Raw genomic sequence first — 17048 nt, forward strand, 5'->3', positions numbered from 1 at the left:
TACACATACGCTTAGGGAGCAGGTGTAAAATCATTTAAGATTTTCAACTCTTATTTTGCTTTGAAAAACACTTAATTAATCTTGTTAAATATCACCTTCATGATCATAATCATAACCTTAAGGAAAAGAGTGCCTTTTCCTTTGGCCCATTTGCTCACGGTAGGTGATCTTCTTAGTGCTGAGATTTTCTTTCAGCCTAAATGCTAAAAAATTCAGTAAACAGTCATTAATAGAGATGACAGCTACAGTAGCATTCTACTTATGAATATTCATGAAATGAAATCCATAGCATTAATTATATTAATTTACATACCTGAATATAAGTGAACCATAAGTTATAGTGATAGCTAAGCCTAAAAAAAAAAACCCCTTAGTAACCGTATATTGTATTTTTTTAAAAAAAATAGAATGCAATTTAATAAGGGCAGAGATGGCATTTTCAAAAGGCATTTGGGTATTTATAGTTAGAGATGTTTTTAGCTAAGAATTAAAGACAGTATAATCCTACAGTTTTCACAGGATTTTGTAGGGCTTATAAACATTCTTTAAAGGAAGAGCATATAAAGAAAATATATGTGCTTGAACACAGGAGAAAGCTTTTGTATGAGTAAGGGAATTAGTGGTTACTTGATTCTTTCTTTAACTGAGGTATAGGTGATTTACAATATTACATTCCAGGTGTATAACATAGTGATTCAGTATTTTTATAGATTATACTCCATTAAATGTTATTATAAAATAATGACTATATTTCCATGTGCTGTACAATATATTCTTGTTGCTTATTTATTTTATACATAGTAGCTTGTGTCTCTTAATCACTTACCCTGCCTTTCTTTTTAGTTTTTTAAAAAATTTCATTGATGTGTAGTGGATTTACAACATTGCGTTTAATTTCTGCTGTACAGCAAAGTGACTGTTATACATATATATATTCTTTTTCATATTCTTTTCCATTATGGTTTATCACAGGATATTGAATATAGTTCCTTGTGCTATACAGTAGGACCTTGTTGTTTATCCATTTTTTAAAAATAAAAACAATCCCACAGCATTTATTGTCATCTGCTAATAACATAAAGGTGAGCAAAACAATATGAATAAATGCTTTAGAATTACACTTCTAACAAAGGACACCTAAACAAACTGCATTGCCTTGTCAACAATTTCTCACTTCATTGATCATTTCTAGTTGGAGACACTTTGGAGCAGAATAATGTTATCTCCTTTTAACATGATCCGACCCAGTTGTTTTCTTTTTTTTTTTTGCGGTACGCGGGCCTCTCACTGTTTTGGCCTCTCCTGTTGCGGAGCACAGGCTCCGGATGCGCAGGCTCAGCGGCCATGGCTCACGGGCCCAGCCGCTCCACGGCATGTGGGATCTTCCCACACTGGGGCATGAACCCGTGTCCCCTGCATTGGCAGGTGGACTCTCAACCACTGTGCCACCAGGGAAGCCTGACCCAGTTGTTCTCTTGACTTTGGTTTAGAATGAATCTCTTCTGCATCATCTAATACGAGGTTCATATACTCATCAAAACCAGTGATACAACCCTGTATCCGCATATTCACTTGCTCTTAAAGCCACACCTGAATCCGAGATATATTTTGCAAGTGTCTGAAGATGAGATTGATGGGCTGCACCATCCATCACCTTTTGCACCTTCTGGCCCTGGCCCTGGTACGCCATGGTGGAAGCTCACAAAGACCACACTATCCCACACACTCTATCTATCTGATATATAATAGTTTACATCCACTAATCCTAAACTCCCAGTTGTCCCCCCTCCCCACCCCCTGGCCCCCTTGGCAACCACAAGTCTGTTCTCTATATCTGTGAGTCTGTTTTTGTTTTGTAGATAATGTTCATTTGTTTCGGGGTGTTTGTTTGTTTGTTTTTTGCTGTGCCACACGGTGTGCAGAATCTTATTTTACTGACCAGGGATCAGACCTGTGCCCCCTACAGTGGAAGCATGGAGTCTTCACCACTGGACCACCAGGGAAGGCCCTGTGTCGTATTTTAGATTCCACATAACAGTGATACCATATGGCCCATACCCTTATCTTGCCCCTCCCCAATATTTGATTCATATTTGGGACCATAGCTCTTTTTAGTCAGTGAGTTTTAAATTTAACATATTCTTTTGAAAGAAGTCATGATTGAAAATAATTCATAATCTATGAGAATGGATTTATTTTCACCCAGTTTTGTGACTGAGAAACTTCGATTTCGGAAAAAAAGTTTTATGTGTGCATTTTTAGAAGTTAAAAACATATATACTATATAGGTAGTATAACAGCCGCATTGGTTATAAAAGATTTTAAAATCTAAGCCAAAATGCCATAACTTGAATTTCTTTAAAATATGGACTTGAGGACACGGGGAGGGGGGAAGGGTAAGCTGTGACAAAGTGAGAGAGCGGCATGGACATATATACACTACCAAACGTAAGGTAGATAGATAGTGGGAAGCAGCCGCATAGCACAGGGAGATCAGCTCGGTGCTTTGTGACCGCCTGGAGGGGTGGGATAGGGACGGTGGGAGAGAGGGAGACGCAAGAGGGAAGGGATATGGGAACATATGTATATGTATAACTGATTCACTTTGTTGTACAGCAGAAACTAACACACCATTGTAAAGCAATTATACTCCAATAAAGATGTAAAAAAAAAAATGTGATGTTGAACATCATCTTTACCTCAGAGATACAGATTGCGTTCGTTTTCAACTGGATTGTCTTTGAAACAGAGTATCAGAATTAACTCATTACCCTCATTGTGTTCAATCAATGTTTGAAAAACTAATGGAAGCATATTCAGTTAATATAATATTTTAAAGCGATACCGAGAAGGGTTTTGCATTAATAAATGCAAAATAAAATTTTAAAAAATCATTTTATTTCATCTCATTCTTTTATAATTTCTATTTTTGTATGTTTAGATGTATATTATATGTAATTTAATAATATATATTAGATTTTTATGTATATAATTAGTATAGTAAAACATGCATATAATTTATAAATGAAGTCATATATTGGAGTTAAGTGCTTACAATCTTTGCCTGGCAGGAGTGTTCAGTTATAATGGAGAATGCAGTGGAGTGACAAGGGCCATTGCTCTGCTTATTCCCTATTTCACAGTGAGACCTTTGGCAAGTCGCCTGTTCTGTCCATAGTGTGGCCCTCTTACCTTTGTATGTATAGTGGACTGACTGGCAAAATAGTACAGTGTGGTCTCACTGTGGGTAGAAATTGCTGAGAGTAAGCATCCTTCCATGGTCTCACAAGGGAATTTATTTACAGAAGACTGAAAAACACTGGACCCCTGAGGGCTGCATCAGGGCAACAGTCCTGAGTGCTTGGTCAAGTACTTTCGCCTTTTGGGGGACAACAAATCTCTAAACAGTCTAAAGTTAGTATTATTATCATAGTAATAAATGGAACAAAAAATATCTTTGTGGACGGCATATTTTTGCTGTTCTGTGAATGAGTCAAAATTAGGCTTATACTCAAGGTTTTGTTAAAATATTCTACTCTTTCCCTTATTAAATTTCAAATAAAATGTCAATATTAAATTGTTAATTGCTCACTTTTGTTACAGCATGTAGATCAAACATAATGGATGGCCATGCAGTTGCTTGGGCTAACTTGCTAGGAAAAAATGTATTCCCTACAAAATCATGATTATGTCTTTGTGCAGTTTTTCGCCTTTTTTTATGATGGTTTCTTCCATGTATTAAATTCAGTTTTGGATGTGTTAGATGTATGCTTTCACCTAATCTCATTATAATAAAGTTGGTATATTGGGACAGTTGACATTTATAAAATATGTAGTGATTTTGTTTGAAGTAATGGTGTTTGACTAATTGCCAGATTTTCCAAGGGTTTCTTATTGACTTTTCATCAAACATTACTTATTTTCCTTCACTATAGAATATATTGAACCACAACACTATGACAGGCATAATGAGCTTTTAAAGGTCCCTGCCTACGGAGATCACAATCAAACATTAAATATTTAGATATCACACGCTTTTGTTCAAAGAGAAATGATGCTTACTGTGGTGCAAAATTTACAAAACAAGAAGACAGATAAAACCTTTCTATAGGCTGCTTCCCAAATTGTTTATAAATATCTGGTTTTGCCATATTTAGCTTCCTTAATTGAACTCTGAAGAGATTGTACAAATGAAAGCAAATGAGAGTAGACTAGCTTACTTTTTTCTTTCCTTTAGATTTTAGGCAAGGAGTCCCTCTCCATTAAATTATTCTAAATTATTCTAGTGAGAGTATCTAAACATTTTTATTATGCTGTGTTTTGAAAGCTCATTCAAGTTGCTATTTTTCAAGTTTTATGATAAAGCAGTATTTTATTCCTTCATTTCAGACTGTTTATACACATAACTGTTATTTTCATAATGAAAATATTAAAGAACAAGACTGACACACTACTACAGACAGATTATTTCAAGTCCTTTATGCTGTGGGATACCAATGAAATAACATTCTGAACCACAATAGGTTTTTCCCATTAGCTTTATTTTCAACATAGATTTTATGTTAGAACTACAAATGTGGCTAGGACAGTGGTTCTCAACCTAACTACACAGCAGAATGATTTGAAGCCTTTTAAAAATTTATAAACCCCAGGCCTCAGGGATATATATTTTAAGGTCCCTCAGGTGTTTTCTTTGCGTAGGCAGAGTTGAGGAATACACAGGTCTAGGAGAGCAAATGCTCGGTAGCATAGGTGAGAAATACTAATCTATTGATAACCTCAGTGGTTGAGCTTCAAAGCCACAAATAAAGGGGCAAAGGCTCTGAACCCTTGAAATAGCAGCTATTGAAGTTTTTCAGTTTAGCCCCAAAGAGAAGTCCTTGACCTTGCTTTACATATAATCCTCACAATTCTAGTTATGTGATTTCTCCAGCCCTGACAGATGAGAAGCGGCAAAATCAAACTAGGAGGCTGTTGGTAAAAGAAGTAATAGTTGTCAAGCGTGGGAAGATAGTACAAACAGCTGCGTTAGATCTTGATGCAGAAATTGATGGACGTATGAATATGTTGACCTTCAGTCATTAGAGGTGGAAAATTATGATCAATATTATCTGATTTAGTAATCGTGATAGTTTTTATACATTTTAGAAAGATTTTAAAATTTTAAGTTGGTTAAAGAAGGGGGAAATGATTTTAAACCTGAAATATTTACTTACCTGAAAGATTCACTTCTGTAGAATGATAGTGTATTCCCAAGTAGTAGCAGATAAATGAGGCACTAATAGGCTCGTGCAAATGGTGGGAAAAAGCTACTCAGTCTATTTGGCCAGATATGGTTTTTAAATGCTAATAATAGAAGTATCTATTTCAAAATCTTAACACAGCCAAATTATAGTTTTTTTCATTCGCCATATGCTTTTCCAAAATTTTTTACATGTTTTCTTCTTCCCCACAGCAATCTCACAGTTTAGGCAGGCCTGTCTGGCTCCAGATTGCCGAGTCTGCTTACAGATTCACTCTGGGCTCAATTGCTGGAGGTGAGTGACATGTCTATGTGCTGTTTCAAGCTTGCGTTCATGTAATATTATCTCACTAGACCGGGACAGATCAGCAAAGGTTCAGTTCATTGTTCCCAAGGGTCACGACTGCAGGGCTTTCTGAAGTATTCTTTATTTTTACCTACGATCAGAGGACTTGTCATAGCACGGCCATGCCCCCTCTGGCTCCAGTCTGTCTTCAAGACAAAACCTCTGTAATCATGTGAAAGTCTTGGATGCGTGCTGCACTCCCCTTAATTATACTGGTTAAAGTCAGTACGAAGAAATGGAGAATAAGACTGTGTTTCTGGTGTTAGGAGTGAGGGCAGGTAAGAGATCAAGATTTGGGGTACAAATCCCAGAACCTTATGAAATAAAACAACCTCTCAAAGTGATTCGCTTTTGCTTTTCTGCTTGTTTCCCCCCCTACCTCATCTTTTACTGGCTGAAGAATATCTAGACTTGAAGGTTATTTGTTAAAATGAACCTCTCTTCCCTGCTCCTGGGCAAAATTTGAGAGGCTTTTTTTGCTTAAATCTCTCCATAGAAAATGTATAAAAAATCTGAAGTTGCTTTATTGAGAAGAACCTAGTAGTGTGATTAAAATACTTATGATTTTTCAAAAGAAGCCTAAACTGATGAAACTATTATTTTTACTTTTCAATCTGTTTTAGAAGTTGTAAAGCATGTTTTGGTTTTCAACAGTTGAAAAATATAATACTCTAATTCATGTTATAAATTTTTCAGTCCCTGAGAAATTCTAAAGCCTGGGCTTTTTTTTTTTTATAAACCGAATGCTGTAAGTAGGGGGAGGGTCATGTTGAGATTTGGTTCCAATATTATAGTTGTAACTAAGGTTAATTTACCAAAATGCTGTAGTAAACTAAATTTTAAAATTGCAGCCACCTATGTGTAGATATATAGTTATTTTAAGAGGTAACTTGTATAATATGTAGGCATTTAATGGAAAATATAAAGAAATGTGTTATATATAAGAGTTTAATGTTGTTAAAGGAAATTGAGTGTTGATTATCTAATGTTGGTGATGACTTGAAAATCCATTACAGTTGTTCTCTGAAGCAGCTGTCTTTATGGATCCCGGTGGTTGCTAGCCTGTGATCCTTCAGCTGTGGATGGAAGAAGGGAAAATTACGTAAAATCTCTTTTGCGAGGATATATACTGTGTTCTGTTTTCTAGTCCTTTGATTTAGAGATTTGTTGTCCTTACAGAGTCTCCGTTTAATTGTGCTCTCTTTTAAGCCTTACAATTGTTTCATTTGTAGCTGTGGGAGCCACCGCGGTGTACCCAATAGACCTGGTGAAGACCCGCATGCAGAATCAGCGTGGCACCGGCTCTGTTGTCGGGGAGCTGATGTACAAAAACAGCTTTGACTGTTTTAAGAAAGTCTTGCGTTATGAGGGCTTCTTTGGACTCTACCGGGGTGAGCAAGCAGATCTCAGCTGCTGAAGTTAGTGAGTTTATCTCACCAGCAGCAGGTTTCAGACTCAACTGATTGTGAAAATCAGTGCGCAGCCTTTTCAGACAGACTAGGGCTGTTTCTCTCTTTTTATTTCCTCCTTGCTCATTTCCCTTTTTACATTCTTGCTGGTAACTAGCAATATTAGTCTGCAGACAAGTTCTTTATTTCTTCTTCCTGCAATCTAAAGCCTGCGTTTTCCCCAGCATGGGTCTATGGTGGTCACCATGCTCTTACAAACTAAGGCACATGTCTGCAGGTGGAATACGAGGATGACAGCTAAGAAATAGAGAGCTTCTTTTCTCAAAGAATTAGAGAGGAGAAATATATCTCTCCTCTGTGAAATAGAAACCAGGCTGCCACTTGAAGGTGAGTGTACACTCTATCTGTTTGTTTCACCCGAAAGAAATATTGCACATTTTTGTCTCTTCCAAGGAGACCAGTGAGTCATCTGAAGGTTAAAAAAAAGAAAGAAAGAAAGAAAGAAAAGAAAACCTTTTTGCTCCAAGACTCATTCTTGCTCCTTTTCTCCCTGTAGCTCAGAGGCACTGAGTGGAAGCAGAGAGATTTTCTTTTGCAGGGAATGTTACCACCAACTCTAGGCTGAGCACACTGCTGTCGGCATCAGAGGCAGCAAGCCCCATGCAGAATCCTCCCCACCCCCATCGGCTTTGTAGGAACTTGTTCTCTTAGGAGAGGGAGACTTTCATGTACATGTTTTCACATTAGAATTTAGGGTTTCCTTTGGGAGGGAGATTAATTTTTTAATCCCTTTGGGCGCCACTTAGAATTCTTTGAAAAACTTTCTACATGCTCAATTCCAGGGCATTTATGTAATTTACTGTACTTGTTTGTTTGCACACACAGTCCCATTAATCCTGAGCTCATTCTGAGCTCTGCTGAACTGTTTGGCTTAGAACCTCTTCCTCGGAAAGAAAAACTGGGCCTGAGCAAAGCTTTATGCTCATGACCAGGAGGAAAAACACTTCTGATTGGCATTATGTGCAGATACTCAAGTGAAAATGTAGTTCTAATATACTTATACTTGAAGGAGAGGGTCCTGAGGATGTTCATTTTGGGCATTGTCTATAGAACAAGAGAAGAGAGTTGTTCTGGAATCAAACTAGGCTCAATACCCTGCCCCTGAGAAAGAATGTGATGAATTTTATTCAGATATGCAGAACTCTAGCCCGTCTGAATTCTAGCTGTACGACATTTACTCCATGGGAAGAGGTGTGCATTGTTAGAATGCAGATCTGTGCATGTGAGTGCTTGTTTTAGACAATATTAAACACTGCATATCTAGATTTTATTTAATAGGGAATCTGAGGGTTAAGTGGCACTACGGTGGTTTTCTTCTTTGACATCTCCGGTCTTTCTTTGTTGAGTAAGAATCTTTCTTCTTCCTTGGTATACTTTAAAAGAGAAGGAACCTAGACATACACCACACAGTTTAGCCTTCTCAATGGATGGATGCTTACAGAAGATTTCATTTGGGAGAGACATCATGTTAATTAAATGGGTCCAATATAGCAAGTTGGGGGTGGAGGGTGTGAAGGGATCATTAGCTTGATTCAGAATGTGAGCTGATAAAATCAGTCCTTTAAGTGAGAGATTGTAGGAGTCCTGTACCTGAACACTGTGATTGTTGAGATTGTCATATATTGCTTAGAAGTGGTCCATTATTTTGTCAGATGATTGACAAAATTATTGACAGATTAGCCTCAATTTCTTTATAGTCAACAATGATAAAATGACATAAATCAGTACTTTATTAAAATTCCGTGAGCCTTATTGAGGCAAGTAGTAAAACAAACACACATGCTGACACCGTTGTATGGGAGTCAGATTAAAAGTAATAGGGCCTGATAATCATGAGAGTTAGAAAGTTAAGACTGCCATCTGCTGATTTATTCTTTTAAATCAGTTTGCTACCCATTAAAGGTGTGTGCACATTTGTGTTTGTCACTGATAATTCAGTTTGACTGACAGTAGGCTGTATGTACGATTACTTGCTGGCTCTCAACTTGTAGAAAATCACTCAGCAGTATCCTCAAAGTAGGCTTAAGATCAGCAGCAAGCATGCAAACACATACATAACTTCCCCTTGGCTGGGTGATTTAAAGGATATAGTATGTTTATTGTTAGCATCTTTAAAAGATGTATGCAAAAAATGTATTTTAACGATTTGGATAATCTGTGTGCTTTAGAAAGTTGAGCCCTATGAATAGCTACAGATGTTGAGTTGTTTATATATTTTTTCTTTTGCAGCCAGCCTGGAAAATTTAACTTTCTAAGAATAATGATTTCCTTTGTTTTAGGAGAAATCTTTTGAAAGGTCTTAAGTTTGACATATATTAGCAAATAGGCTAACAATGGGCTGTTTTTGCTTGTAGAAGATACCCATTAAATGTTACTTAAAACTGCATTTTTCTTTGCAGTTTTGGCTTTCTTTTAAATAAATGAGTACCGAATTCTGGGTTTCTGTAAAGAGAAAATGATGGGAGTGGTTTTCTGTAATAGCCAAGCCACTGTATGCTATTACGCAGGTAGCATCATTTGTGGCAAAATCTGGGTCTACTTAACAGGACACTTTGCAGAGCTTTTCCAAGCATACAACATTGGCTTCTCTAAAGTGTCTGTGTATGTTAGTATGTTGTTGGTTGTAAAGGGAGGTAATCTGGTTTCACTGCTATTGGCAGTGTTCTGGGAGTAGACAAGATCCATGTGTTCCATTCCTTCCTCATACTTTTTGGGAAGTGTTAGATAACCAGGCTTTAAAGAAGGCATGCTTAAGAAAAGGATTTATAGGCTCAAGAAGTATAACATTGTTTTCACATGAATAATTATTATATACATATGCATAGTTTTTAGGATAAGCCACTTTTCCCATTTTAATAAAAACCCTAAAATGTTTGATGGGTAAATAATATGGGGAAAGCCACCTTGTTGGGCTTGTGTATTCACGTCTAGTACATCTATACTGCTAACAATTCTCTCTGTTTACCTAGGTCTGATACCACAACTTATAGGGGTTGCTCCAGAAAAGGCCATTAAACTGACTGTAAGTTTCTTTCTCATTGAATTTATGTCATTTGTTTAGATTATCATTAAGCCAAAAGTGAAAACTTATGCTGGTAAGACTAGCACACTATCAAGGCACTTGTAAAATTTTAAACTTATTTGTAGTCATTTGCTAATTTTAAATTTTATATGAGACAAATATTTTGCTGATTTGGGAAAACCAGTAATGTACCACTAAAGGTAATGATTGGGAATTCTGGTTAACTGATGTTGTCTTTCTAATTAGGTCAATGATTTTGTCCGGGACAAATTTACCAGGAGAGATGGCTCCATTCCACTTTTAGCAGAAATCCTTGCTGGAGGTTGTGTAAGTATTAATACTGATGATTTCTCATGGCAAATATGTTCCTTAGGATTTTTGCACACTGGATAAACTATCTGAGTGACATGCCCCCTGAACTCAAGGGACTCTAAGCAGATTTTCTCAGTGATAATAAGGAATGATTTTTAAAATTTCATTGCATAATCTCACTGGTTTTGAGGCAGAAAAGAGGTATTTTTGTAGAGGTAGTATTCTTAGAAGCTCCTAAAACTTTACCTTTTACACTTTTTAGAGTTCTAATTCTGTTTCTTTTTAAATACCACAGAAAACAGAATAGTGGATAAAGTTACCCTATATTTATATTGACTGGAACTTTAAAATAAGTGTGAGGTGACTGATTAATTGGACCCTTGTATTTTAGGTGTAGGATTGAGTAAGCCATTGTGGTATAATTATAATTTTCCTCCTTTTAGGGACCAGAGCAAACAACCATAACTATGTTGAAGCTATTGACAATTCTGAACTCAGAGATTCTGTCTTTAAAGTGTGAGCATGACATTGGATTTAGACTAATTCTCAAATCTAAGTTTGCAGCTCAACTCATCTTATTTGTGGTGTTCCTTTCACATTTGGTAGTACATGATTTTTTTAAAGATTTATTTAGTCCATTTTGTCCCTGAAACCCTTAATGACTTCCAGTTGACTTGGCTGACAGTCTTGGCTAAACCCTCCTCAGTTGCTTGTGGAACCTGAGGTGATGAGGTCAGTGACCTTTGCAGCTTTTAATTCAGAGGAGATTCCCTGAGGGTCAGAGAGAGAGGGTGCTCTGGATTCTCCTTCATGATATTTGTCAGCCTGGCACATACCTGGGTCCTCATCTTTCTGCAACCAAAGTTCTTATGGAAGAGGTAGCTTGGCGCATTCTCTTTGTGTGTGTGTGCGTGCGCGCACAGGTGTGTACTTATGTGCATTTGCCGCTATACCTGCACACATGCCCAAGTGCATTCTCAGGGAGAAAACTCATGTCTTTGGCTAACTTTTTTCATGGAGGACAAATAATGGACATAGACTAAGACCTTTGCTTAGTTCTTACTGTTGTTTCTCCTCTTCCTTTGCCCCAATTAGATGCTGTAAGTGTTTTTCTTCTAATGAAAGAACCATTGCGTATCATAAATATTCTTTTTCTCAGTGGTTTTAGTTTTAATTTGGTTAAGAAATTTCCTAACTCAGCTTTGCCGCAACACTGTGTACATTTGTCAGAAATCTTCCAAGTCATGCTCTCTGTGTTCCATGTAGCTAATTATTTGTTTCCATTTGTGATATCCAGAGGTTTTTGCCCATGAGCCTGACTTGTTCTCTTGTCTGACATGTGACCTAAATGGTTAAATTATAATCAGGTATTTGGTTCCTTTGTTCTTCCTAGGTATTGACCCTGTTTCTAGGTTTGAACTTTGGGAATTTCTCTTGAAGTCTGGGGTGCCTCGAGGGTTGTGCTGACAGTCTAAATCTCTTCCTTAAGAGATTTATTTCTGGAAGCTTTGACTCATTTCTGGACGCTTCGATGGATTGTCTAGCTGGAAATTGACAGCGTGAAAAATAGGCAGGTTGGGCTATAGGAGGATGATTAGGTGGTATGCAGTTCTTCACCACAAACACTTTCTGCTTCCCTCTTTCCTTTACATATCTTCATTTCAGGGAGGAAAGAAAATGTAAATTATTGAGTTTCTACTGATGAATTCAATCACACTACAGTATAAATGATTGTTAAAGCACAATCTGCTACTTCTCCCGAAAGTGTACATATTTCAACAGAGAGTAACCTTAAACAAAAAGGATGAGTCTCTGCTGATAGAATATCAGGCACCATGGAATATAGGAATACTCTTTTTGCTGAATGAAACATGGTAAGCAGCCACCAGATAAACACTAGGAAGAGTGGCTGCCCGTGAGGCTGATCAGGAGAACCCAACCCTCAGGATCCTGGGTACGGGTGGTGATAGAATGTGGAGTGTCCTGTGGGTGTTTGGCTGAATGCTGTCAGTGCCACCAGGTGAGAGGAGTGCAGCTGTTTTTCCAAACATCACTCAATTTTAAAGATGTATTGGGTTGGCCAAAAAGTCCCTTCGGTTTTAAAGTAAAAATAAAAGACACGTTTTTCATTTTCACCAAGAACTTTGTTGAACAATGAATTCACCCTTTTGTCCCACTACCTTCTGCCATTTTTCAGGCAACTTCATGATTCCATCTTCCCAAAACTTTTTATCTTTTTGAGCAAAGAACTGTTCCAGGTGCCTTTTACAGTCTTACAGAGAATTGAAATTTTTTCCATTAAGAGAATTTTATAAAGACCTAAATAAATGGAAAGCTGAAGGTGCAATGTCTGGTGAATACGGCGGATGAATCAGAACTTCCCAGCCAAGCTGTACCAGTTTTTGCCTGGTCATCAAAGAAACATATGGTCTTGCATTATCCTGTTGGAAGATTATGCCTTTTCTGTTGACTAATTCTAGATGCTTTTTGTCGAGTGCTGCTTTCAGTTGGTCTAATTGGGAGCAGTACTTATTGGAATTAATCGTTTGGTTTTCCAGAAGGAGCTCATAATAGAGGACTCCCTTCCAATCCCACCATATATACAACATCACCTTCTTTGGATGAAGACTGGCGTTTGGTGTGGTTGGTGGTGGTTCATTTCGCTTGCCCCACAATCTCTTCCATTCCACATTATTGTACAGTATCCACTTTTCATCACCCATCACAATTTGTGTTAAAAATGAACGTTTTCATTACGTTTAAGTAGAGAACTGCATGCGGAAATACGGTTAAGAAGGTTTTTTTCGCTTAACTTACATGGAACCCAAGCATCAAAGCGATTAACATAACCAAGCTGGTGCAAATGATTTTCAGTGCTTGATTTGGTTATTTTTAGTATGTCAGCTATCTCCTGCATGGTATAATGTTGATTGTTCTCAGTGTCTCGATTTGATCTTATCCACTTCAACTGCTCTACCCGACCATGGAGCATCGTCCAGAGAGAAATCTCCAGCACGAAACTTTGCAAACCACTTTTGACACGTTCAATCAGTCACAGCACCTTCTTCATACACTGCACAAATCTTTTTTTGTGTTTCAGTTACGTTTTTACCTTTCTTGAAATAATAAATAAAGCATAATAGGCCGAAAATGTTGCTTTTTTTCTTCCATCTTCAATATTAAAATGCCTACACAAAAGTTCACCAATTTTGATAAGTCTTTTTTTAAATGCACGCTGATACGACAGCTGTCACTTACAATCTAACAAAATTATTTTGAGTGACGTTAAAGGCAACTAAGTGCTACTAGAGCCATCTTATGGAGAAAACTGAACGAACATTTTTGCCAACCCAATACCTAATGTGTTGACCTAATGCAGATTAATTCAGAAGAAATGGCTCAAACTGAGCAGTTAGTATTGACTTTATAGATTTTTTTTTCCATAGCAGAAGAATCAGCTAGGACTAGGGTCTTGAGTTCCCTACATATGGGAGGGAAATTCTACTGCTCTGAAAATGACTGTGCCGTCCTTTAGGAAATATGATGTACACTAACTAGATCATTGAGGTGACCAAGAAATGAAAATATCCAGTCCTTAAGCACTATGTGTTTTTTTGTTGTTTGTTTTATTTTGTGATCTTTTTTTAAAAGTATGTGATATTAGATATATGTAAAAGAGAACACATTATATAAACAAAAAGTTATAATAAAATGAGCATCCATGAGCCTACCACTCAGCTTAACTACAGTATTACTATTATCATTGATGCTGGTTTTTGCTTTTACTGTAGCTCTAATCTGCTAGAATGCTAATGAGCTGTAGGGACTTTTCTTACTGGGCTGAACATTTTATAGGCATTCTGTCATTATTATTCCCAATTGGAGTTGAAGAAAATAAAACCTGAGAGAGATCTAGCACTTAGTGAATGGCAAAGTTGAGAGTCAAACCACGTTTGTCTCCAAATCTCTATTAACTCATATTTGGTATGTTTTCATTCATTCTTTCTTCCATTTATTCATTCTCATCCAACAAGCTGTCAAGGCTGAGAAGGATTTAGAGTTTCTTCCTGTGCAAGGAACTAGACTTAGGAAATGTTTATATCTCATAGAAAAAGGGTAGTTCTGACCATTCTCACCAGATAAAACCTAATCTTGTATCTAATCATATTCCACTGTGGTAGTTTGAAAGTAGAATTCCTTATCGTTATTTGCTTCATTTCTACATGTCACCAAAGAAAATATGTGCTTATGATTATAATTCATTGTAATAATAGCTACCGTTTCTTGAGCCTCTTGCACTGGACTGAACACTTTATAGGCATTATCTCATTATTATTCCTAGCTAGAGTCGAAGAAACTAAAAGCTCAGTGAAATCAAGCACTTAGTAAATGGAAAAATTGAGATTCAAGCCCCTTCTGTCTCTAATCTAGATTCTTTCATACTTATTTTATGTTTCCATTCATTCAGTCTTTCATTCATTCTCTCATTCATCAAATGCTTGCTATGTTTCAGGAAAAAATTTTAAAATAACAGCTTTATTGAGATAGAGTTCACATATCATACAATTCCCCACACTTAAAGTGTACAATTCAGCAGTTCTGAGTGTATTCACAGAGCTGTGCAACTATCACCATAGTCAATTTTAGAACATTCCCATCCCCAAAAGAAACCTAGTACCCTTTAGCTATTGCCTTCCAATTTTCCCGCCCTCTCCCCATCAAGTCTTAGGCTACTACTCGTAAACTTTCTGTCTTTATAGATTCACCATTTCTGGACATTTCATATAAATGGAATCAAACAATATATGGCCTTTTGTGTCTGGCTTCTTTCACTTAGTGTAACGTTTTCAAGGTTTATTCATGTTGTAGTATGTATCAGTATTTCAGGCCTTTTTTATTGCTGAATAATATTTCATTATATAGATAATACCACATTTTTTTTATCCATTCATCAATTGTTGAACACGTGGGTTGTTTCCACCTTTTGGCTGTTATGAATAATGCTGCTATGAACATTCATGTAAGAAGTTTTGTGGACATACGTTTTCATTTCTCTTGTGTATATACCTAGGAGAGGAATTGGTGGGTCATATGGTAACTCTAACTAGTACTTTGAGGAACTGCCAGATTGTTTTCCAAAGTGGCTGCACCATTTTACAATCCTACCAGCAATGTATGGGGGTTCTGATTTCTCCACATTCTTGCCAATACTTATTATTATGTCTTTTCGTTATAGCCATCCTAGTGGTATGAAGTGGTATCTTACTGTGATCTAATGACTGACAGTGTTGAGCATCTTTTCATGAATGTACTGGCATTTGTTTATCTTTGGAGAACAATGTGTTCAGAATATTTGCCCATGTTTTAGCTGGGTTGTTCGTCTTTTTTTTTTTTTTGCGGTACGCGGGCCTCTCACTGCTGTGGCCTCTCCCGTTACGGAGCACAGGCTCCGGACGCGCAGGCTCAGCGGCCATGGCTCACGGGCCTAGCTGCTTCGCGGCATGTGGGATCTTCCTGGACCGGGGCACGAACCCGCGTCCCCTGCATCGGCAGGCGGACTCTCAACCACTGTGCCACCAGGGAAGCCCTGTTCGTCTTTTATTATTGAATTGTAAGAGTTCTATATGTATTTAGGGTATTCTGTATACACACAAGAGTTCTGTATATATTTAGTGTACCTTACCAGATACGTGATTTGCAAATATTTTTCACTTTCTTGACTGTGTCCTTTGAAGAACTGGACTTTGATTTTAATGAAGTCCAACTTATCTATATTTTCTCTTGTTGCTTGTGCTTTTTGTGTCCTATCTAAGAAGTCATTGCCTAATCCAAGATCATGAAGATTTATACCTCTATTTTCTTCTAAGGGTTTTATAGTTTTAGATCTTACATTTAGGTCTTTGATCTTTCACACAAATTTTTAACCTTAATTTTTTCCAGTGTTTTGCTTTGAGCAGAGATATTACCAAATGAAAGTTTTATTTTTCATTGTCAACATTTCGGTATGTTTCCTCCTAATGCTTTTATAGACGTGCTTTTGTGCATGTACAGACATAAACACACACACACACACACACACACGTGTGCACGCACATTATATATATTTTTTAACATCTTTATTGGAGTATAATTGCTTTACAGTGGTGTGTTAGTTTCTGCTTTATAACAAAGTGAATCAGTTATACATATACATATATCCCCATATCCCCTCCCTCTTGCGTCTCCCTCCCACCCTCCCTATCCCACCCCTCTAGGTGGTCACAAAGCACCGAGCTGATGTCCCTGTGCTATGTGGCTGCTTCCCACTAGCTATCTATTTTACATTTGGTAGTGTATATATGTCCATGCCACTCTCTCACTTCGTCACAGCTCACCCTTCCCCCTCCCCATATCCTCAAGTCCATTCTCTACATCTGCGTCTTTATTCCTGTCCTGCCTCTACGTTCTTCAGAACCTTTTTTTTTTTTAGATTCCATGTATATGTGTTAGCATATGGTATTTGTTTTTCTCTTTCTGACTTAACTTCACTCTGTACGACAGACTCTAGGTCCATCCACCTCACTACAAATAACTCAATTTCATTTCTTTTTATGGCTGAGTAATATTCCATTGTATACGTGTGCCACATCTTCCTTATCCATTCATCTGCTGATGGAC

General features: G+C 37.3%; 1 protein-coding gene and 1 pseudogene across 4 annotated transcripts in view; one reads left to right on the top strand and one right to left on the bottom strand.

Annotated features, from left to right (window-relative positions):
- Positions 1-17048, top strand: part of SLC25A12 (solute carrier family 25 member 12) — a 91534-nt gene that overhangs the window by 58404 nt on the left and 16082 nt on the right. For all 3 annotated transcript variants that reach the window (XM_081243068.1, XM_081243069.1, XM_081243070.1), the window contains 4 exons: positions 5456-5537; positions 6821-6979; positions 10027-10079; positions 10326-10406. In XM_081243068.1, the coding sequence (XP_081099194.1) occupies positions 5456-5537; positions 6821-6979; positions 10027-10079; positions 10326-10406 (375 nt within the window). The remainder of the gene's footprint in view (positions 1-5455; positions 5538-6820; positions 6980-10026; positions 10080-10325; positions 10407-17048) is intronic.
- Positions 1160-2362, bottom strand: LOC308621770 (small nuclear ribonucleoprotein E-like; annotated as a pseudogene). The gene is made up of 2 exons: positions 1481-2362; positions 1160-1255 (listed from the first exon to the last, which is right to left on the bottom strand). The product of its transcript is annotated as a small nuclear ribonucleoprotein E-like (transcript).

Source organism: Mesoplodon bidens, assembly GCF_964165515.1.
Source record: "Mesoplodon bidens genome assembly, chromosome: 8".
Lineage (NCBI taxonomy): Eukaryota > Metazoa > Chordata > Mammalia > Artiodactyla > Ziphiidae > Mesoplodon > Mesoplodon bidens.